Source organism: Chiloscyllium punctatum, chromosome 30, assembly GCF_047496795.1.
Source record: "Chiloscyllium punctatum isolate Juve2018m chromosome 30, sChiPun1.3, whole genome shotgun sequence".
Lineage (NCBI taxonomy): Eukaryota > Metazoa > Chordata > Chondrichthyes > Orectolobiformes > Hemiscylliidae > Chiloscyllium > Chiloscyllium punctatum.
In genome coordinates, this window is record NC_092768.1 from 46,557,372 (window position 1) to 46,582,369 (window position 24,998).

The 24,998-nt window shown below is 43.3% G+C and overlaps 2 protein-coding genes across 4 annotated transcripts in view; both read right to left on the reverse strand.

Moving 5' to 3' along the window:
- The window catches only part of LOC140455634 (uncharacterized), a 37,944-nt gene extending 17,462 nt beyond the window's left edge, over window positions 1-20,482 (reverse strand). The window contains exons 1-2 of one of the 3 annotated variants that reach the window (XM_072550596.1): window positions 12,654-12,768; window positions 9,393-10,946 (exon numbers count right to left, since the gene is read on the reverse strand). In XM_072550596.1, coding sequence (XP_072406697.1) covers window positions 9,393-10,541 — 1,149 coding nt within the window. In that variant the 5' untranslated portion in view covers window positions 10,542-10,946; window positions 12,654-12,768. The other 2 variants (XM_072550593.1, XM_072550595.1) reach the window with 2 other exon arrangements.
- LOC140455672 (uncharacterized) overlaps window positions 16,622-24,998 on the reverse strand; it is a 122,703-nt gene continuing 114,326 nt past the window's right edge. The window contains exon 6 of the mRNA XM_072550672.1: window positions 16,622-18,632. Coding sequence (XP_072406773.1) covers window positions 17,726-18,632 — 907 coding nt within the window. The 3' untranslated portion in view covers window positions 16,622-17,725. The remainder of the gene's footprint in view (window positions 18,633-24,998) is intronic.

Below are 24,998 nucleotides of genomic sequence, written 5' to 3' on the forward strand. Positions count from 1 at the left end.
CAGTATTAAGGCTGATGTATCAAGATGGCATTGGCACCAGGGATGCCAGTCTATTCCAGGATATGTGTACATCGATGATTTCTTCCACCTGTGGCGAGTGGGAGAATTTGGCTAGCATCGGAGAGGTGCAGAGTACATAGTTAATGAGGTGCATTTGGTACAATTATGGTGAAAAAGCCTTACTAAGGCTCAGAGAAAGAAACGTTCCAAGAAATTAACTCAGCCAAAATATGATAAGATTCTGTCCAAAGTCAGACACTGACAGCTCAAATCATTTGCTATGTTAGAGCAAATTGAACATTCAGGGTTCCAGTTTTGAAGGGGAAAAACATTCTGTACTAAGCCTTGGGACTTAGAAGATGAATCAACTACAATGAAATCACTGAATATGTTCAAGACAGAAACTGATAGACTTCAAGGGATTTGAAGATGGAGCAGGAAGATGGCTTTGAGGTAGATGATCATGTTATGATTTGTATGAATGGTAGAAAACGCTTGATGGACCAAATGGCTAACCCTTGCTCTTAGTTCTTATTTTCCGATAAAATATTAAGTTATTGTCAACCATGTCTCAGTGAGCACTCTCGTTTCTGAGTCAGAGGTTGTGAATTCAGATCTCAATCCAAAGGCCTGAACAGTGTACCAGTCCAAGGTACCATCTCGCCGAAGAGTTATAGAATCAGAGGTATAGAAATGTACAGCATAGAAACAGATACTTTGGTCCAACTCGTCCATGCCAACCAGACATCCTAAATTAATCTAGTCCCATTTGCCAGCATTTGGCAAATATCCCTGTAAATCCTTCCTATTCATGTACACATTCAGAGGTCTTTTAAATGTTGTAATTACACCAGCGTCCACCAGCTCCTCTGGCAGCTCATCTCATACTCTCTGTGTGAAAACGTATCCCTTACGTCCCTTTTAAATCTTTCCCGTCACCTCAAACCTATGTTGTCTAGGTTTGGACTCCACTACTCTGGGCCCTTGAAGACAGAAACAGGGGAATATATTACTGGGAACAAAGAAATGGCAGAGGAATTAAATGGGTACTTCAGATCTGTGTTCACTGGGGAAGACACAAGCAATCTCCCTGAGGTAACAGTGGCTGAAGGACCTGAACTTAAGGGAATTTATATTTGCCAGGATTTGGTGTTGGAGAGACTGTTAGGTCTGAAGGTTGATAAGTCTCCGGGACCTGATGGCCTGCATCCCAGGGTACTGAAGGAGGTGGCTCGGGAAATCGTGGATGCGCTGGTGATTATTTTCCAGAGTTCAATAGAATCGGGGTCGGTTCCTGAGGATTGGAGGGCGGCTAATGTTGTGCCACTTTTTAAGAAGGGTGGGCGGGAGAAAGCAGGAAATTATAGACCAGTTAGTCTGACCTCAGTGGTGGGAAAGATGCTGGAGTCTATTATAAAGGATGAAATTACGGCACATCTGGATAATAGTAACAGGATAGGACAGAGTCAGCATGGATTTATGAAGGGGAAATCATGCTTGACTAATCTTCTTGAATTTTTTGAGGATGTAACTCGGAAGATGGACGAGGGAGATCCAGTGGATGTAGTGTACCTGGACTTTCAGAAAGCTTTTGATAAAGTCCCACACAAGAGGTTAGTGAGTAAAATTAGGGTGCACGGTATTGGGGGCAAAGTACTAGATTGGATAGAGAATTGGTTGGCTAATAGGAAACAAAGGGTAGTGATTAACGGCTCCATTTCGGAATGGCAGGCAGTGACCAGTGGGGTACCGCAGGGATCCGTGCTGGGACCGCAGCTTTTTACAATATATGTAAATGATATAGAAGATGGTATCAGCAATAACATTAGCGAATTTGCTGATGATACAAAGCTGGGTGGTAGGGTGAAATGTGATGAGGATGTTAGGAGATTACAGGGTGACCTGGACAAGTTGGGTGAGTGGGCAGATGCATGGCAGATGCAGTTTAATGTGGATAAATGTATGGTTATCCACTTTGGTGGCAAGAACAGGAAGGCAGATTACTACCTCAATGGTATCAAATTAGGTAAAGAGGCTGTTCAGAGAGATCTGGGTGTTCTTGTCCACCAGTCAATGAAGGCAAGCATGCAGGTACAGCAGGTCGTGAAGAAGGCTAATAGTATGCTGGCCTTCATAACAAGAAGGATTGAGTATAGAAGCAAAGAGGTGCTTCTGCAGCTGTACAGGGCCCTGGTGAGACCACACCTGGAGTACTGTGTACAGTTCTGGTCTCCAAATTTGAGGAAAGACATTCTGGCTATTGAGGGAGTGCAGCGTAGGTTCACGAGGTCAATTCCTGGAATGGCAGGATTGCCTTACACGGAAAGACTGAAGCGACTGGGCTTGTATACCCTTGAGTTTAGAAGACTGAGAGGGGATCTGATTGAAACGTATAGGATTATGAAAGGATTGGACACTCTGGCAGGAGGAAACATATTTCCGCTGATGGGGGAGTGCCAAACCAGAGGACACAACTTAAAAATACGGGGTAGACCATTTAGGACAGAGATGAGGAGAGTGGTGGCTGTGTGGAATGCTCTGCCCCAGAGTGTAGGCCCAGTCTCTGGATTCATTTAAGAAAGAATTGGATAGAGCTCTTAAAGATAGTGGAGTCAAGGGTTATGGAGATAAGGCTGGAACAGGATACTGATTGGGAATGATCAGCCATGATCATATTGAATGGCGGTGCAGGCTCGAAGGGCTGAATGGCCTACTCCTGCATCTATTGTCTATTGTCTATTGAAAAGACCTTGGCTATTCACCCTATCTATGTCCCTCATGATTTTACAGACTTCTATAAGATCAACCCTCAGTCTCCGATGCTCCAAGGAAAATAGCCCCAGCCTATTCAGCCTGTCCCTATAGCTGAAACATTCCAATCCTGGCAACATCTTTGCAAATTGTTTCTGAACCCTTTCAAGTTTCACAACTTGCTGCAACTATACAAAAGTCTAGTGAGGCCGCACTTGGAATATTGTGTACATTTCTGGTTGCCCCATTACAAGAAGGTTGTGGAAGCACTGGAAAAGGTGCAGAGGAGATTTAACAGGATGTTGCCTGGTCTGGAGGGAAGGTCTTATGAGGAAAGGCTGAGAGACTTGGGTCTGTTCTAATTCGAAAGAAGAATATAAGAGGAGATTTGATAGAGACATACAAGATGATTAGAGGATTAGATAGGGTAGACAGTGAAAGTCTTTTTCCTAGGATGATGATGTCAGCTTGTAAAGGGGGCATAGCTAAACATTGAGGGGTGATAGATTTAAGACAGATGTCAGAGGCAGATTCTTTACTCAGAGAGTGGTAAGGAGGTGGAATGCCCTGCCTGCCAATGTAGTTAACTCAGCCACATGAGGGAAATTTAAACAATCCTTGGATAAGCACATGAATGATGATGGGATAGTGTAGAGGAGTGAGCTTAGATTCTTTCATAGCTCGGTGTAACATCAAGGGCAAAAGGGCCTGTTCTGTGGTTTATTGTTCTGTGTTCTAACATCCTTCCTATAGCAGGGAGACCAGAATTAAATGCAGTATTCCAAAAATGGCCTAACCAACGTACATTACAGCTGCAACATGACCTTCCAACTCCTATACTAAATGCACTGACCAATAAGGGCAAGCACACCAAATGTCTTCTTCGCTACCTGTCTACCTGCAACTGTACTTTCAAGTAAGTACAAGACTGCACTCCAAAGTCTCTTTGTTCAGCAACACTCCCTAAGACCTTACCATTAAGTGTATAAGTCCTGTCCTGATTTGCCTTTCCAAATGCAGTACCTCACATTTATCTAAAATAAACTCCATCTGCCACTGCTCGGCCCATTGGCTCAGCTGGTCTGTTTGGCCTCTCAGGTGAATGTAAAGATCGTGTGACACAGGTTAGAGAAGAGCAGGGGGTGGTATCCTATTGTCCTGATTAATTTAGATCTTGCAATCAACTTGAAACAGATCATTTGATCATTATCACATTTCTGTTTATGGGAGCTTGCTGTCTGCAAATTGACTGCCAAATCACAACAGTGGCTATATTTCAAAAGTATTTAATTGGATTTAAATTACTATCATTTACCTGAATTTGTGAACATTGATATTTAAATGCAAGTCATTTTTTTCAGGAAATATTCTGCTTCCTGTGAACTGTAAATTATAAATCCATTGATGTGGAGAGTAGCCCAGCTGACAATAATACTGACCAATGTACATTGTACAGGACTCTTACTCAAGGATCCTGAATGTTAGTGAATAGGAACACAACATGGTGATAAATTATAAAGAGTTTGGGTTAAGCCAAAATTTATTATGGATTACAGATCTATACTGAAAGTGGAAAGAACAGCTGAAAAACAACACAATATTCAGCCTACAATAACAAAACATTTGCAAATGATTCGATGTTTCCCAGGACATGAAATGAATCTTGCAAGTGTGTAAGGTGAACATATCACACTGTTATTACATTGAGCTATGATGAACTGTGGCAACTTAGGTCTGTAGATACTCATCCTACTCCGTCACCATACTCAGGACAGTAGTTTTCCTAGACAGGAAAATACAGAAATAAATATGGGGTATCTAAAGCTAGAGTAGCCTAGATGACTAAGGGTAGTGATGAAAAAAAGGAAGAAAAGGAGGCACATGATGCACTCCAGAATAATAATAGCAATAAATATCAGGATGAGTATCTCAAATATAGGAGAGAGATTAAGCTGGAAATATGGAAGGCAAACAAGAAGGAGGAAAAGATGGCATGCTGTGCTGAATCAAATGTTGTTTGAACATATTAATAGTAAAAGATTAGGAAAGGCTCAAAAGGAACAAGTAGGATAAGCTGGTCATTGAAGCAAAGGTATTGCAGAGGTACTAAATGAGTACTTTTCTTTTGTGTTTACCAAATTAGAAAATGATGACAACAGCCCATTTGAAAATGTGGGTATTGACAACTGAGCAGTACAGTGATAGATAAAGAAGAGGATTCAAAGTTTGGGAGAAGATTTGTAGCTCGGGTGCTCGTTGTTGTGGTTCTGTTCGCCGAGCTGGGAATTTGTCTTGCAAACATTTCGTCCCCTGTCTAGGTGACATCCTCAGTGCTTGGGAGCCTCCTGTGAAGCGCTTCTGTGCTGTTTCCTCCGGCATTTATAGTGGCCTGTCTCTGCCGCTTCTGGTTGTCAGTTCCAGCTGTCCGCTGTAGTGGACGGTATATTGGGTCCAGGTTGATGTGTTTGTTGATAGAGTCTGTGGATGAGTGCCATGCCTCTAGGAATTCCCTGGCTGTTCTCTGTTTGGCTTGCCCTATAATGGTAGTGTTGTCCCAGTCGAATTCATGTTGCTTGTCATCTATGTGTGTGGCTACTAAGGATAGCTGGTCGTGTCGTTTCGTGGCTAGTTGGTGTTCGTGTATACGGATCGTTAACTGTCTTCCTGTTTGTCCTATGTAGCGTTTTGTGCAGTCCTTGCATGGGATTTTGTACACTACATTAGTTTTGCTCATGTTGGGTATCGGGTCCTTCGTTCTGGTGTTATGATGGTAGTGTTACGATGTTGTTATTTGGACTCTCAGAAAGCATTTGATGCAGTACCATGTGGTAGGTTGGTGAGCAAATTTAAAAGCATGGGATTGATGGGTTCTTGGCAGCATGGATCAGAAGTTGGCTAAAATATAAGGAACAAAGCGTTGGTACTGGCAATTCTCAGTCTGGAGACAAGTTGAAAGTGGTGTTCCCCAAGGATTGCTTTTTCTGATTTACATACGCAATTTTGAAATGGGTATTGAGAGCAAAATCTCTACATCTGCAAATGAGAGAAAATGCTAAGGAGAATAGTGAATTTTACATGTTGGCCAAATGGGCAGACGCATGGCAAATGAATTTCAATACAGAGAAATGTGAGATAATAATTTTGGTAGAAGATACATGGAGAGACATTACAGTTTCAATGGCACAACTTTGAGGGGAATACAAGAGCAGAAGAACTTTAGGGTTCAAGTACTAGATTCTCCTGATGGTGGCCAGGAAAGTTAAAGCAGTGGTTAGAAGCTTTATAGGATCCATGGGTATATAAATAGAGACAGAGAGTATAAAAGCAAGTAATTGATGCTACCCTTTAAAAATCATCGGTCAGACCATATTTGAAGTATTGTGTTCAATTCTGGGCACCTTACTTAAGGAAGTTTGTTAAAGTCCTGGAGAGATTACAAAGGAGGTTTACCAGAATACCAGGAATGAGGTATTTTAGATACAAGGTAAAATTAGAGGAATTGGGTTCATTGTCCTTGGAGGAGTGAAGATTAAGAGGTGATTTTATTGAGGTATTCAAAACTATGAACAATTTTGACAGGGTAAAGAAGGATATTCTGCTTCTATTAGCTAATAGGCCAGTAACTAGGGTCTAAGATTGTCAAAAATTGAGAGCTAGGAGTGAGATGAAGAGAAATGTCTTTACTCAGAGATTTGTAATGCACTGCCTGTGACAGCAATGGACGTGGATTCCATGCAAGGTTTCAAAAGAGAGCTGGATATATATTTGAAAGTGATGAATTCAGAGAAGTACTGGCTAGAGAACGGGACTAGCTGGGCAGCTCATCCAGGAGCAGGTATAGACATGATAGGTTGAATTGCCTCCTCCAGTACTGTAAAATTCAATCATTCTAATCACCATGGTATTAACCAAACACCTGTCACCTGAAGAGGGTCTGTCTAAAAGTCAGATCACCAACTAAAGCAGTGTCTGATTCTACCTCCTACCCACTTGTGAGAGCTGGCTCATTTTACTAACACACACACTCACATCAGGGGAAACTCTCAAAATAATGCAGACAGAAGTTTCTTTAAAATCCCTTTAGTCTGGATCTCAATTCTGATGGTCAAAAATGACACTGAATTTTGGTAACACAGGATGGAACTTGTTTCCAACTTACAAACCCACCAATGGTTACAGAGATCCAGTGATCACATGAGTACATGAGCCAATCAGTTCCATTCCTTGAAGATCCTTTCTTCCCCCCAGGCAAATTTGACAGTGTTTTCTAATTCCCAACTCCCTGCTCTTTGGCCTTCTGTGCACCACAATGTTTCTGTTGCTATCAATCTGGTTTGTCATTCAACTATATCAGCATTCTATGCTTCAAATTACCTTTACTCTCATCCTTTTGGTCCATCTTCCTGCTGCTAATGTTGAAGGCAAGAAGATCTTGCTCACAACTGATTTCACCAGAATTGTTTGATCCACATCAAGCACTAGTGGTCCTGCTTTCCTCCGTCAAAAATGGTCATTACTCTAGGACCATCCTGAAGAGAAAAGATAAACCACAACCTCTCTTCCCAAAACCAGCTGTGTCCTTGTGGATGTTACATGCAAGCGGTGCAGAGCTCTGTTGAGACTCTACCTGGAGAACTTCATTCATTTCTGGGCACCGCACCTGAGGAAGGATAGCTTTGGGGGAGTGCAGCATGGATTCACCAGAATGCCTGGGATAAAAGGCTGTGCATAAATTATCTGCACAGACTGAGTTTACATTCCCTTGAATGTAGAAAATTAAATGGTGAGCTAACTGACATGTTTAAGATTAATAAGCAAATTAGTTAAGTAGTTCATGAGAAACGATTCCTCTCGTGGGAGAGTCCAGAACAAGGGACAGAGCATTAAAATTAGGGAGTGAGTGTTCAGCAAAAAGCGGACTGGAAATCTGGAACTCTTGCCCCACAAAAAAAACCTTTTAAAGCTGGGGCTCAACTGAAAATTTCAAAACTGAGATTGACAGATTTATTGCAACAAGTAGGTAAAGTTAAGATGCAGATCAGCCATGATCTAACTGAATGGTGTCACAGGCTCAAGGTATTATTCCAGTTCCCACATTCCTTAAGTTACTCTCGAATGCTCTCTTCACTTACATTTCCAACAAAAACTGGTCAGTATCATCTTCTTCAACCACCAGCTGAGCTTCCGATCACATATCCTCTCCATCGCAAATATCACCTGCTTCTCCCTCTGTAACATTTCTAATTCCTGATGAAGGGCTTTTGCCCAAAACGTCGATTTTCCTGCTCCTCGGATGTTGCCTGACCTGCTGTGCCTTTCCAGCAGCACTCTGATCTAAATTCTGGTTTCCAGCATCTGCAGTCCTTACTTTTGCCTAACATTCCCAATTTCCAACACCCACCCCATATTAGTCCATCTGCTGTTGAAATTCTCATCCATGCTATTGTTTTTAGATTAGATCATTTAAATGCTCTCCCATCCAGCTTCCCATCTTCCATACTCCGTAAACCTCATCTCAGCTAAAGCTCTGCACTCTCTATCCTAACTCTCATACCTATCACCCTGTGCTCACTGGCCTTCACTGGTTCTCAGTCCCACAGTGTCTTCAATTTAAAATTCCCATACTTCCAATACAAATTGCTGCGTGACCTCAGCTCCTCTGTATTTCTGTCACCTCAAACTCATCTCCCTCTGAAATCTCCAGTGGATACAGCAGAGGAATGGTGATGTTGATCGGAGGTAATGGCCTAGTTACATTATCTCTAGGTTATTAACAGAGAGACTCAGCTGATGTTTTGGGACCCAGGTTTGAATTCTACCAATGGCAAATGGTGGATTTTGAATTCAGTAAAAATCTTCAATTAGGAGTCAAATGATAACTATAAAATGATTGACAGGAAAAACCCATCTGATTCACTAATGTCCTTGAAGGAAGGAAATCTTGTCATGCTTACTTGGTCTGGCCTACATGTGACTCCAGACCAACAGCAAAGTGGTTACTTCTTAAACTCCCTATGGACACCAGGAGCTATGCTGACCGACAAAGATTTTTAAAATAAATTCTTTTGTGGGGCTTGAGTATTGCTGTCAATGTAGGAGAGGTTTGAGACAGACCCTGCTGAAACAGGCAGTGCTTTGGAATCACAGCTCCCCTGGAGGGGAAACAACACAGACAGCTCTCAGTGCAGCAGAAGCAGGAGACCTGGCTCCAGGATCACATGGAATCATCGGTGTCTGCTGAGGGAGGAGGAAGAGGTGAAACAATCCTGACACGTGACTCCCCCATCTCTGGTTTGTCTGCCATGTGGGTTCACTAATGATCCAGAAGGTCTGACAGCTGTATAAAGGCTTTATAAGAGTTTCTTCACCCTGTGTGAATGGACCAGCAGATACACTAACCGTGTAAAAGCCTGTCACAAACAGTGCACCTGAATGGTTTCTCAATGCCTTGATCCCATTGGTGCTTCAGGAGATTGAAGTTCATGAAGGCCTTGTCATAAACATCGCTCATGAAGAGTTTCACTCCAATTCCAGGAGGGTGAAGATGTTATGAAGGCTTTAACCACACACTTTGCATGTTACTGGCTACTCCCCTGTGTGAATGCACAAGTGATACACTGTTCAAAATCCTCATTACACACCTCACACTTGAAGGGATTCTCTCCAGTGTGAATCTTCTGGTGTGTCAGGAGACCAGAGGATTGAGTGAAAGCTTTATCACAAACCTCACACTTGAAGGGTTTTTCCCCTGTGTGAATCCTCTGGTGTCTTAGAAGGGTTGTAGAGGCCGCAAAACCTTTGGCACAAATCTCACATCTGAAGGGTTTCTCCCCTGTGTGGACTGTCTGATGTCTAAGGAGGCTTGACAATTGTCTGAAGGATTTAGCACACACATTGCACGTGAATGGTTTCTCCCCTGTGTGAATGCGTTGATGTACACGAAGATTCATTAAGTGTGAGAAGGATTTGTTGCACACCTCACATGTGAATGGTTTCTCCCCAGTGTGAATACGTTGATGTGCATGAAGATTCGATGACTGTGAGAAAGATTTCCCACAAACCTCACATTTGAAGGGTTTCTCCCCAGTGTGAATCCTTTGGTGCATCAGGAGCTCGGAGCATAGCGTGAAAGACATCTCACACACTTCACACCTATACGGTTTCTCTCCTGTGTGAATCCTCTGGTGCATCAGAAGCCTGGTAGATGTTGGGAAAGCTTTATCACAAACTTCACATTTGAAGGGTTTTTCTCCTGTGTGGATTGTCTGATGGGCCTGGAGGTGTGATAACTGTGTGAAAGCTTTGTCACACACCTCACAGGTGAATGGTTTCTCTCCTGTGTGAATGCGTTGGTGAACCCGGAGGTTCATTAAGTATGAGAATGATTTGTCACACACCTTGCATGTGAATGGTTTCTCTCCTGTGTGAATGCGTTGGTGTTCATGAAGAGTTGATGGTCGCGAAAACGTTTTGTCACACACCTCACATGTGAATGGTTTCTCCCCTGTGTGAATACGTTGATGTTTACGGAGTGTCGATGAATGTGCAAATGACTTATTGCATACTTTGCATGTGAATGGCTTCTCTCCTGTGTGGATACGTTGGTGTACACGGAGGTTCGATGACTGTGAGAAGGATTTGTTACACAGTTCGCAAGTGAATGTCTTCTCCTCTGTATGCATGCTTTGGTGTGTTTGGAAATTTGAGGACTGTGAAAAATCTTGGTCACACATCTCACATTCAAAGAGCTTCTCTTCCATGTGGCTGTAGAGCAGATGCACCTTGTGCATTAGAAGATTTTACAAGGCTGTGGAGCCCTCATCACACTTGAGCAGCTCTCACCTATACGAGTGAGTCAGTTCATGAGGCTCGATGACTGACTGAAGCTCTAACCACATTTTGACCCACTCATACTCCTTCCCAGCCTCACCCTGTTCGACCACCTACAACCGAACCTTCAGAGGGAAGGCTCCACACCACTACTGAATTTCAGATCTGATGACAGATCAGAGTTCCCCTGACCCAATCGATTTCCAGCTGATGGTTTCACTGCCCAAACTTCTTTGTGTTGAGCAATGCTGTGAAGTAATTTGGTGTCTTCCCACAGTTGCGCAGTTGTTCCTTGGGTGATGGTCAGGATCTATTGGCAGTGTCTATCCTCTCTGTATTCTCTGGTGTTAAACAAAGTAATCCCTCTGTAAAACAGGAAAAGGAAACATGATTTCCTCCAACTCCCTCTCTTTAACTAAGTTCAAGTAAACTTACCACTCCCTACCTAACTGATGAATGAATACTTCAACATTTTCATCATTACGAGGGAGTAGACTGTGGGCAGATCTCAAAACTGAGTGTCCATAAGGTACAGTGAACGATCAGCAGCAGCATGATTCTATTCCACCAAAATCTCACAGCCCGGCACAGACCTCATTCCATGATTATCATCAAACTAGAAGACAAATAGGTCAGGAGCAACGCTGGGAATATGAGGGGCTACATGCAGATTAAACACCAAGAGTAACCAGTAATAAACAGAGTTAAACAGCTCCACAGCCAAAAGCTTAAAAAAAAGCCATGTAGTCGTGTCAGATCCTGTTAAGAATTGTGGACCACCAATCAAACAACAGTAAACATTCATACCTCCATTCACAGTCATTAAGGGGGCCAGCATACTATAGTGAGACACAATGTTAAAGTGTCTTCAGGAAAAAATATCAAGTAGATGATCAAAACCACCTCCTGCTGACACCCCTCTGTCCCCAGACCATTTTTATCCTCTGCGCAGTCACTCCCCACTCACATAGATAGGAATGTTGGCAGCAACACTGATCAGTCTGAACAGTATCAAGAACACAGCTGTTCCCCTGATCACAGTTGCCCCATTGGACTTAATCCCATTAACACACCATCCAGCAATGTTACATCACCAGAATATTACAGTATATTTCATGTTCAGTACTGAACATTATAGGATTTAATCTATAAAAACTCTGCTCATTCACACACTGGATATGCAGTCTTTGACATTTGCGTGGGTTTTAAGAAATAAGATTCTCTGATAATTTCAACTCTGGAACCTTATGTTGCAGTGCAGTGCAGTGCAGTGCTTCCACAGTATTGATGTCACTTGATGTCTTCAAAAAACTATTCCCCATATTAATGAATGATTTGATTGATGAGACAGAAAGCACAATTTCAAATCTGCTGATGAATCATTGGCATCATCTAAACATGAGAGGCAGATTTTTCAAGAGTGAAATGAGGAAATACTTGAACATAAGATTAAAATTCACTTCCACAAACAATGTGAGACATGAAGTGTGAGATGGATATATTTTTATTCAGTAAAGGTTTGTAAAGGGAAATGGCAGGAATATTGATCTCACTCTGAGGTGGGAATACTCGAGACACAAGATGTCTGAATCCTATTCCTGTGTACAGCCTCCTCAGCATACTCTCCAAGAAAGTAGCTCTCCTCAGTACTATCCCAGCAATAGGGCAACATTTTCTTAAAGGAACTGTATAAATTACAGTGCACAGAATAATAACCAGCTCCCAACATACATACACACACAGAACTCAACAATAAGAAATCCGTAATAATCCTCAGACACGCTGCATCTCCCAGGTATTTACACCTCACCTTCTCATATTCAGGAATGAGCCATCAACAAAACTCAGCCTGGAAATCAGAGGGAATCCAATAAACACACTCAATATCTAACACACAGCTCCAGGCAAACAATTCAGCACAAAGCACCGAGTAAACAGCTCTCTCAGCTGGATCTTCTCACACAGCATAAGGGACATTTCCACCCCTGATTGCCCAGAGGATAGTCAGACTGCTGAAGATTGGTGTGGATATTATGGGATACAATTTGTATAAAAGCTGCTCCTTCACTCACCGTCTCCTCACTTGGTTTTCAGTCCCTATAGGAAGTGAACCAGCTCTGGAAGAGGAAGAGGAGACAATGGGCAGAGTGGGTGGGCTCTCTGATTGACGTCTCTCACAGTGAATCTAATCATTTCTGGAGCAACATGAATTTCCCGAAACTTGGGAAACTGACCGAGGAAATGGAGATGACTTTGAGCAGCAAATCAGGTGGGGATTTAAACTTGTCATTGTCCCATCTGAATAAAACCTCACATTGCAGCTGCCGTCTCAGTTCCCTTGGTAAATATTTAGAACATAGAATAATACAGCGCAGAACAGGCCCTTCGGTATTGCGCCGACCTGTGAACTATTCTCAACTCGTCCCCCTACACTGTCCCAAAATCATCCATGTGCCATCTATTTGATAGATTTCTAATATGGAAATAGCATTTTCATCCTCAGAGGTTTTCAAAGTAACAACATCAGTGTGGTATATGTATCCTTGGATGTGTGTGATCAAAAGAGAAAGACCCATTGCATCTAAAACAATGTTGACCTGCATTGATGGCATGAGCACATGCACAGGAGAGATGGGATCATGGGAGAGAGAGAAGATTGGCCTTGCACGTTGTTGCTGTTCTATGAATGGTTTGGAAAAGGGCTGGTTTATACAGAATGCCCAGAGTCTGAGGAACTATTCACCCGACTCTGACACGTCCAAGCAGTATACCATTTGGAGTTGGACCTGAATCCATAACCTTGTTCTCTGAGTCAGAGGATTGTGGTTTCAAGTGCCACTTCAGGACCTGAGTACAAAGACTCCTGGCTGACACTCCAGTACAGTACTGAGGGGTGGAAGAGATTATAGGGAGTCCACGATTTACATTCAACTTCCAAACACTTGCATTTATAAATGTGATCCCACACAGGGGCTTAATTTTAAAGGTCTGATATGCAAACATTTTCCTGTACTACAAATGGCTGCTTTACATTGTCCTGTATTGTATTCAACTTGCTCACAAATTGGCTTGTGAATGGACTCAAGAAGGGAACCTGTTCCCATTCTGGTACTGCCTGTACAGAGATAGGGAGGGTCAAAGCCATGAAGGGATTTGAAAACAAGCTCAGAATCCTCACTTGAGTTTTCCTGGTAAGAGTGGGTTATTCCTCAAGTTTAATTCCTTACACACTGTTAGAACTGTATCTAAGCAAGAGAATTTTCCTGAGTGAATGAAAGCAGAATGGTCAATCAGCACTAGAAGAGAAGAATGAAGAGAATCCTCTGAGATGTCCATTCCAGCTGTCACCAGGGACTATACCACCTTTCACAGCTTTTGGATTCCAGATGCAAAGACAACACTGACACCTTCAGCTCTAACTAGTTACCACTTTAAGTCAAATCAATCCTTTAGGCTGCCTGTTTACAGAGAGAAGAGAAATCTGTACACAGCCTTGGGATTTAATGCCATAGAAACTAAGTTTAGTGCAACTGAAATATACTAATTTGTCACTCATGACTCTGTTAACACTCTTGTTTCTGAGTGAGGAGGTTGTGAGTTCAAATAACTCACCAGAGTTAAATTCCGAAGCTGATATTCCAATGCATTATTGAGGAAGTACTACAAAATCAGAGGTACTATCTTTCAGTTAAACCAAGGCCCAAATACCCTCTTGCAATAATGTAAAAAATCTCATGAAAAGCAGAATTATCCTTGACTTCCTGGCCAGTGTGGATCACACAATCTGTGTAACAAAGCAGATTATCTGACCATGCTAATATTGCTTTGTTAGATCTTGCTGTGTACAAACTGACTTCCACTTTTACTACATTATGACTGTAACTACATTTCTAACCGCTTAAAAGGTTAAATACTTTCTGATGCATTGTGCTGGCTGGTGTTCGTGGGCATTGATATACAAATGCAAGTCTTTCTTTCTTACCAAAACTTATGCTTCCTCAAAACTGGATATTATAGACCCATTGTTAGAGGACCTATTGTCCCAACACACAGTGTCATTGAGCAAAATATTAAAGGACTCTTGCTGTAAGATCCTGAGTGGTTCAGTGAATAGGAATGCTGATAAATCAGGATGTTTGAGTTAAGATATGTGAATTTATTGTAATTGGTAAATCTATACAGAAGATTGATAAAACAGATAAACAGAACAATATTTAGCTTATATCAAACACTGAATCAACCAAACAATAAAATATTTGAAAATGATTCAAGATCTTTCCCAGAACATGAAATGAATGTCAGGTGAATATGTCACACTGTTGTTAAATCAAGGTATGGGCTGAGGGAACTCAATTCTGTTGAGTCTCAACACCACTTGCTCACCTTACACATGATAATAGTTCTCCCAGACAGGAGAGTACAAAACATTTTCCATGATGTGATAGTATGAACTTCAGAACTTTAATAATTGTTTACAGGTTGAAAGAAGCAGTGATAACTCTGTCTGGAATAAACTGTTAAGGGACAAGGACAGACTGTTATACAGGGATTGAAAGTGATTAAGCTGTGTCTGGGAGAAGAAGTCAAAACTACATGAACAAAGTTGTTTTAACAACTCATTGATAACTGGCTGCCTTATGCCACAAGGACAAATGATTAAATGATTGCCCCACAGAAGAATTTAAGGAGTTAATCACTGGAAAACTGTGTCTTCAAACAGTCAAACACTTTTTCACAAAAATGGGGACTGGAAATTTGAAACTGTCTCCCCTCAAAAATCTAATAAACATGGAGATCAATTGATAATGTCAAAACTGAGATTAATAAATTTATTGTTAGGCAAGGGGATTAAGAGCTGCGGAGCCAAGGCAATAGACAGAATTAAGATACTGATCAGCCATGATCAAATTGAATAGTGTATTGAGTCCAAAAGATTCTTTCAATTCCCACATTCTTTAAATTCCTCTTGAGTGCTCTATCCACTGTCATCTTCAACAACAATTGGTCAGTGGCGTCATCTCCTAGCATCAGCTAAGCTTCTGATCCCATACCCTCTCCATCACAAAAATCACCTTCTTCCCTCTTTGTAACATCACCCTCAGACTTAAAAGTTCTCAGACCCAACTACAAATTGCTCCATGGCCACACATCCTCTTTATCTCTGTCACCTCTTGCCCCATCTCCCTCCAAGACATCTGTACTCTTCCAATTCATGTCTTTTGCACATCCACGCCACATTTCTTTAACTTATCCATTGATGGCTGTGCCTTCAGCCATCCGGGATCATGCTCATGAATTCCCTCGTTAAGTCTCGAATTAAACATGCCTTCTCTTCAAGTTTGTGATTCAAATTCAAATAAGACGTAAGATCTGATTAGTTAGAATTGACAGTGGGGCAGTCTGTAAAGTCTGTAGAGTGGTCTGTAAGAACAGTAAGTAAGTTAAGGCTTCATCAATATTACCTTTTACAGAGATTGTATTTAATAACTGGTAATGATTATTCAATATCATCAAAGTCCCAAAATACAATTAAACTCAATCCATAGCAGATAAGCACTAAGAGTTTATTTTCTACTGGCTTCAACAGCCTCAGCACTAAAATGGTCTCTCTCTCTCTAGTGTTCTTTTGAACTCTCAAGTCAGGGTTTTGTAACAGCAAAGATTTTTTTCTCTCTCTGTGTCTGCTCCACTTGCAAGGGGTAATAAGAATCCATTATAATTGGCAGCATCTGACCGTTAATTACAAAGTTTTTGATAGTTTTGTTTCAGGGTCAGAATCAAACACTGTCATTAGTTTCATTGATGCCATATGGTTGAAGGTCTCAAGGCAGAAGATGAGGTGTTCTTCCTCCAGTTATCAGGTTGCTTGGATTTGGCCCATTTCACATTTTATCCAAACCTCAAGATATTGACCTGGAGGACAACTGTGGACACTGTCTCATCTCTAGTGCTCTGTTCAAATGACGATTCAACATGTGGAGAGCCAGTTGAATGTTGTGGGACAACAGAGTCAAGACACCTCCCCCACCCCACCCCCCCCAAACCAACTTCCCAGCTGTGATCACTGATGAGGAACGGGATTCCCCTTCCACAGACCACAGATATTGAGGCTAATTGAAGTACCTCCATTACTACATCAGGAATTGCTCCTCCCCCAGGAGTTTGTGCTGGTCGATCAGAAACTGAAGCCGTTCTATCACTGAGTATTTGATTGTCTTCTTGGTCAGAGTCAGTGTGACTTGTATCTGACACTGCACTGAAAGGATAATGAGTTTATATAGGAGCTTCTATATACTGATGTCTTTTCATGATGTTTGGAGATCTCATTAAAGACTAAATGAACCTTTTGAAACGTTTGGACTGATGGTGGGAGAGGTTTGAGACAGACCTTGCTGAGACAGACAGTGCTTTGGAACATCAGCTTCCCTATGTGACCACTGCACAGTAAACAACACAGACAGCTCTATGTGCAACAGAAGCAAGTAACTCAAATCCAGCTCCATGTTGGGAGTGTCTGATGAGAGATGAGTAGGTGGTGAAACAATCCTGACACACATCATACTGGAAGGATTTACCTCTAGTGGGTTCTCTGATATTCCATGAAGTTCAACAACATTGTGAAACCTTTATCATAGAACTCCCACTACATTAGGGTTGTGTGAGGACCAGGAGACTTACACAGACTTTATCATATACCTCACACTGAAATGTTTTTACTTCTGTAAGGCTCCACTCACATATTTGAAGACTTCAGGAAAACATTATCACACACTTGTAAATCATACATTTGAAGGGATTCCTTCCTGTCAGAATTCTCTGATGGACCAGGAGTTTCGAAAGGTTGGCAAAGGTTTCATCATGTATCTCATCCATAGCTCATACAGGACCAGCTTCTCTCCAAGATGATCCTGCAGCGTTTCATTGGGCCTGAGGGTTTGCAAAGTCTTCACTGCACAGCTCGCTCCTGTACAGCTCTTCTGCAGTGTGGAGGCATCAGTGCACATTAGCAGGATTGTTGTGTTTCAGGCTCATTCATATCCCACACTTCAAAGGCTATTCTTGTTTGAATAAGAGTGTGAACCAGTCTGACAACAGCACAAAACCCTTATTACACACTGCACACATGAATGGTTTTCCTGTGTGTTCAGAGGTATGATGACTGCAAAAATGATTTCTTTCTAACATTGCATGCGAATAGTTTTGATTGTGCATGATTGTCTTGGTGCAGGCTAAAATAAAGTGATTGTGTGAATGATTTGTCACACAGTTCATGCATGGAAGGCTTCTCTCCAGTGTGAACGTGTTTGTGTTGCCTGAGTGTCGATGGCCGTCTGAAGGTTCGGCCACACACCTCACACTTGAAGGGCTTCTCCCCCGTGTGAATCCTTTGATGCATCAGGAGGTCAGAAGATTGGGTGAAAGCCTTCTCACAAAGCTCACACTTAAAGGGTTTCTCCCCTGTGTGAAACCTCTGGTGTGTCAGGAGCCTTGTAGATGTGGCAAAAGCTTTGTCACAAACCTCACACTTGAAGGGTTTCTCCCCAGTGTGGACTGTCTGATGGACCAGGAGGTTTGATGACTGTGTAAAGGCCTTGTCACACACTTTGCATGTGAATAGTTTCTCCCCTGTGTGAATGTGTTGATGTGCATGAAGGATTGATGACTGTGAAAATGATTTGTCACACACCTCACAAGTGAATGGTTTTTCCCCTGTGTGAATGCGTTGGTGAACATGGAGGTGAGATGACTTTGAGAATGATCTGTCACACACCTTGCATGTGAATGGCTTCTCCCCAGTGTGGATACGTTGGTGGCTACAAAGGTTTGAAAAATGTGTGAATGTTTTACCACACACCTCGCAGTTGAATGGTTTCTCCCCTTTATGAATGCGTTGGTGTGTGTGAAGAGCCGATGACTGCGAGAATAATTTGTCACAGATCTCACACATGAATGGTTTCTCCCCTGTGTGAATCCGTTGGTGTACGTGGAGATTCCATGATCGTGAGAATGATTTGTTGCACACTTCACATGTGAATGGTTTCCCTTCCATTCTCTACAACAGTTGCACCTTGTAGAATCAGAGACATTACAATCCTTTGGAGTTCTCCTCACACTCGAACAGTCTCTCACCTGTAGGAATTAGTCAATGGTACATGGAGCCACTCACACTTCTTCTCAACCTAACGCAGACCCACAGGCAAACCTTTCCAAAGATTGGTTATGGTAGAAGGTTCCACACCACTGACCAGTTTCACATCTGATGATATGTCAAAGCTCAGTTGGTTTCCAGATGATGGTTTCACTACCCAACGTTCTCTACATTGAGGAATGCTGTGAAGGATTGGATCTTTGCTCACAGTTGTGCAGTTGTTCCTTGGGTGATGGTCAGGATCTATCTGTGATGTCTATCTTCTTTGTATTCTCTGGTGTAGTATGATACAATCGTTCTGTAAAACAGGAAAGAGAAACATGATTTCCTCCAATTCCCTATTCTTCTTTGCCACAGGACTGTTCCACAGTGAGTACCAGTCTGCAATTCCTCTGCACTTGACTGTCACATCCTCTGTTTTCAGCAGGGACACTGTATACTGACCAAGAGCAGACAATGTAGCTAATTTCTTTCCTCCATCGAGATCCCCATCTTCCTAACACCATGAGGGCAATGGAAAAGATAGTTGGGTGGAGTGTAAAACAGGCTCTCGATTCACCGTGTTCTAGTCAAGCTGACGAAGGACAGTTTTATCGTTAAATATGCATTTAATATTAAAACAACTGAAGAGAAATATTAAAAATATAATGCAAAATTTGAAATTTCTCCCCTTATTATACAAAATTATTTGTGGAAAACCCATCGAGCAGAAAGTTTTAGAAGCTGAGGAAAATACTGCTTCAAATGTAGGAAAATCAACATTTCAGGCAAAAGCCCTCCATCCTGCCTGACCTGCTGTACTTTTCCAGCACCACTCCAATCTTGACTCTGATCTCCAGCATCTGCAGTACTCACCTTACCCTGCTTCAAATGTAGCTGACTGAAGGATGAGATACACTGTACTTACTCAGACTGCACATCTTAAATTTGGCTATCAGTCACAGCACTGGGCAAACTTATCAAACCCAAGTCCAAGAGAATGGACAAGCCCTGCAGGCAATATCTATACAGAAGGCATTAACAAACATTGCTGTGGTGTCCAGTGATTGAGAATTCAAATCCAACCACAGAAAGTTACAAACATAGAATTACAGACAGAAATAGACCACTCATCCCAACTGGTCCAGTTTGGTGTTTATGTTCCACGTGAGTCTCCTCTCACCCATTCTTATCTCACTCTATCAGGATCTCTCTGGCTCTTGTGGTCCAGTAAGACATGACTGCCATTCATCTCAAATATTTGAATTGGTTGTGACAGATGCCAATCAGAAAGCTCACCCACTCTGACCATTCTATCTCTTCCTCTGCACCGAAATGGTGATTTCACATCGCACTGGAGAATAACCAATTCCAACACACAGAGAGAACAATAGGAAACCAGTTAGAATCCCCAGACACTTTGCATCCTCCAGATAATGGGCCATCAACAAAATTCAGCCTGAAAATCAGAGGGAAATGCTTCCAATAAACACATTCAAAATCCAACACACAGCTGCAGTCAAACAATTCAGCACAAATCACCGACTAAACAGCTCTCTCAGCTGGATCTTCTCACACATTTCCAGCCCTGAATGCACACAGAATAGTCAGATTACCTGAAGAGTGGTGTGGATATTATGGGATACAACTTGTATAAAAGCTGCTCATTCACTCACCACCTCCTCACTTGGTTTTCAGTCCCTATAGGAAGTGAACCAGCTCTGGAAGAGGAAGTCATGATTTGACAGTGCCAGTGTTGGACTGGGGTGTACAAAGTTAAAAAATCACACAATACCAGGTTATAGTCTAACACGTTTATTTGGAAGCACTAGCTTTCGGCATTCTGCTCCTTCATCAGGTGGTTGTGGAGTATAAGATCGGAGGACACAAAATTTATTGCAAAAGTTCAGAGTGTGATGTAACTGAAATTATATATTGAAAAAGACCTGGGTTTGTTAAGTCTCTCATTGTTTAGAATGGGCATGTTGGTTTTAGTTCTTTCATATGTAAATCCCAGAACTTTCTTAAAGTTACATTCTCAAGTGAACTTTAACAATAGGTGCCATGTTGGCCCAGATAATGCACTGAAGGTGTGAGGTGCTTTGTGTGAGGATATCTGTGCCCCAATGTTCAGACAGATTCGAATCTAAAAAATAGATTTTCAGATTCTTACATGAATTCATGCAGTTTTTCAGCGAAATAAAATGTAATTCTGTAATTACAAATTCACCCCATAAACTTATATGTGTCCATGTGCATGTGGGTATGTGTGTGCAGGTGTGGTATGTCTGCCTGTGAGACAGTGTGTGTATGTGTATGACTGTAAAGGGGTATAAGTCTATGAGAGGGTGCGTGTTTGAGTGCATGTGTGAGTGGATGAGAGAGAGAGCTTTTGTATGAGAGAGGGTCTGTGTGAGTGTATGGGTCTATAGGAGTGTGTGTGGGTCTGTGTGTGTTTTTGTAGTGTAGTGGGATCACCTGCAATGTGACATGACCAAACATCCCAGTTGAGGCCATCACCATGGGTACCGAAAGTGGCTATCAGCCTCTGCTCAGCCACTTTGCGTTGTTAGGTAAAAACAATGACTGCAGATGCTGGAAACCAGATTCTGGAATAGTGGTGCTGGAAGAGCGCAGCAGTTCAGGCAGCATCCGAGGAACACTTCAGGCTCTCTGCCTTTATTCCTGATGGAGGGCTTTTGCCCGAAACATCGATATTACTGCTCCTCGGATGCTGCCTGAACTGCTGTGCTCTTCCAGCACCACTAATCCAGAATCCAGTTTGCGTTGTTGCCTGTCCCGAAGTCTTCCTTGGAAGATGGTCACCCGAAGGTCCAAGGTCGAATGTCCCGGACCACAGGAGTGTTCTCCGACTTGGATGGAACACTCCTGTCTATTGATTGTTGTGTGGTGTCCATTCATCTGTTGCCATAGCCTCTGCTTGGTCTCACCAATGTGTCATGCCTCAGGACATCCTTGCCTGCAGCGTATGAGATAGAAAACGTTGGCTGAGTCACATGAGTACCTGCTACATATATGGTAGATGGTGTCGCCACATTTAATGGTGGTATCTGTGTTGATACGTCTTGCAGTGTCTACCGTGACAAGGTTGTATGGTGTTGTCCTGAAAGCCGGGCAGTTTGCTGTGAACAATGAGGTTTGTGGTTGTCTAAAGGTGAGAAGTGGAGGTGTGGGGAAGGTCTTGGCGAGGTGCTAATCCTCATCGATAAAGTGTTGCAGGCTGCAAAGAGCATGGCATAATTTTACGGCTTGTGGGGTGTACTAGACAATGAAGGGTACCCTGTTGGTTGCAGCTTGTGTCTGTCTCCTGAGGAGGTCATTACGGTTTCTTGCTGTGGCACATCAGAACTGGCAGTCAATGAGTTCAGCATCGTACCACGTTCTATTGAGGGCATCCTTGAGTATTTCTAAGTGCCCATCATGTTCCTCCTCATCTGAACAGATCCTGTGTATGCATAGGGCTTGTCCATAGGGGATGGCTGTTTTCATATGTTTCGGGTGGAAGCTGGAGAAATTAGCATTGTGAGGTTATCCGTGTGAGAACCTCTCTGGCTATGTTGAAGGCATCTTGAAACCCAATGTACAGGGGACCCCCAACTTCTGTTGTGACACTACAGATTTCTTAGAGAAACTCAGCACCCACGGACCAGTCAAATCTGGAACACTCCTTGTCACAAGGGACGTTTCAGCACTCTACACCAGCAACCCCAAAATGACGGCATCGCGGAAACAGCCTTAGTACTCAACACCAACAACTGCCACTCTCCGAGCACAGTCTGCTTTATCCTCAACAACATTTTCACCTTTGACAACCAGTTCTTCATCCAGACACACGGAACAGCCATGAGGACCAAATTTGCACCCCAATGTGCTAACATTTTCATGCATAGGTTTGAACAAGACTTCTTCTCTATGCAGGACCTCCAACTAACACTATACACCAAATAAATTGATGACATTTTCTTCCTCTGGACCAATGGTGAGGAGTCACTGAAACAACTACACAGTGATATCAACGAGTTTCATCCCACCATCAAATTCACCATGGACTACTCTCTACTATCTGTGGATGAACTGTTCAATCTCCTCGTGGGAGCACAAGGCAGCGCCGATACAGTCATCGATGTAGCGGAGGAAAAGGTGGGGGGTGGCGCCAGTGTAGCTGCGGAAGATGGACTGTTCCACATATCCTACGAAGAGGCAGGTATAGTTGGGGCCCATGCGGGTGCCCATGGCTACTCCTTTGGTTTGGAGGAAGTGGGAGGATTGGAAAGACAAGTTGTTCAGAGTGAGGACCAGTTCAGTCAGTCGAAGGAGGGTGTCAGTGGAAGGGTACTGGTTGGTACGGCGGGAAAGGAAGAAGCAGAGGGCTTTGAGTCCTTCGTGATGGGGGATGGAGGTGTACAGGGACTGGATGTCCATGGTGAAGATAAGGCGTTGGGGACCGGGGAAGTGGAAATCATGGAGGAGGTGGAGGGCGTGGGTGGTGTCCTGAACGTAGGTGGGGGGTTCTTGGACTAAGGGGGACAGGACCGTGTCGAGGTATTAGCTACCTAGACTACACCTCCTCCCACCCTGCCCCCTGTAAAAATGCCATCCCATATTCCCAATTCCTTCGTCTCCGCCACATCTGCTCCCAGGAGGACCAGTTCCAATACCGTACAACCCAGATGGCCTTCTTCTTCAAAGACCGCAATTTCCCCCAGAGGTGATTGGCGATGCTCTCCATTGCATCTCCTCCACTTCCCGCTCCTCTGCCCTGGAGCCACGCCCCTCCAATCAACACCAGGACAGAACCTCACTGGTCCTCACCTACCACCCCACCAACTTCCATATACATCGTATCATCCGTCGTCATTTCCGCCACCGCCAAACGGACCCCACCACCAGGGATATATTTCCCTCCCCTCCCCTATCAGCATTCCGAAAAGACCACTCCCTCCGTGACTCCCTCGTCAGGTCCACACCCCCCACCAACCCAACGTCCACTCCCGGCACCTTCCCCTGCAACCGCAAGAAATGCAAAACTTGCGCCCACACCACCCCCCCTTACTTCCCTCCAAGGCCCAAAGGGATCCTTCCATATCTGCCACAAATTCACCTGCACCTCCACACACATCATTTACTGCATCCGTTACACCCGATGTGGCCTCCTCTATATTGGGGAGACAAGCCGCCTACTTGCGGAACGTTTCAGAGAACACCTCTGGGACACCCGGACCAACCAACCCAATCACCCTGTGGCTCAACACTTCAACTCCCCCTCCCACTCCACCAAAGACATGCAGGTCCTTGAACTCCTCCATCGCCAGACCATAGCAACACGACGGCTGGTGGAAGAGGGCCTCATCTTCTGCCTAGGAACCCTCCAACCACAAGGGATGAACTCAGACTTCTCCAGTTTTCTCATTTCCCCTCCCCCCACCTTGTCTCAGTCCCAACCCTTGAACTCAGCACCACCTTCCTAATCTGCAATCTTCTTCCTGACCTCTCTGCCTCCACCCCCACTCCGACCTATCACCCTCACCTTGACCTCCTTCCACCTATTGCAGTTCCAACGCCCCTCCCCCAAGTCCCTCCTCCTTACCTTTTATCTTAGCCCACTTGGCACACTTTCTTCATTCCTGAAGAAGGGCTCATGCCCGAAACGTCGATTCTCCTGCTCCTTGGATGCTGCCTGACCTGCTGCACTTTTCCAGCAACACATTTTCAACTCTGATCTCCAGCATCTGCAATCCTCACTTTCTCCGAGATAATTTCAGTTACACCACACTGTAACTTTTGCTATAAATTCTGTGTCCTACGATCTTATACTCCACAACCACCTGATGAAGTAGCAGCATTGTGAAAGTTCATGTTTCCAAATAAACTGTCGGACTATAACCTGGTGTTGTGTTATTTTTAACTTTGGAAGAGGAAGAGGAGACAATGGCAGACTGGGTGAGCTCTCTGATTGACATCTCTCACAGTCAGTCCAAATATTTCTGGAGCAACATGAGTTTCCTGAAGCTTGGAAACTGACCGGTGAAATAGAGGTGACTTTGAGCAACAGACCAGTGGGGATTTAAACTTGTCATTGTCCCATCTGAACAAAACCTCACTTATTGCAGCTGCTGTCTCAGTCCCCCGGTAAATGATAGAGATTTCTAGTGCGAAAATAGCATTCTTCATCCTCTGAGCTTTTCAAACTGACATCAGTGCAGCATGTGTATCTTTGGATGTGTTTAACAGAAGATCAGAAGTGGAAGTCTCACAGCGTCCAAGGCAG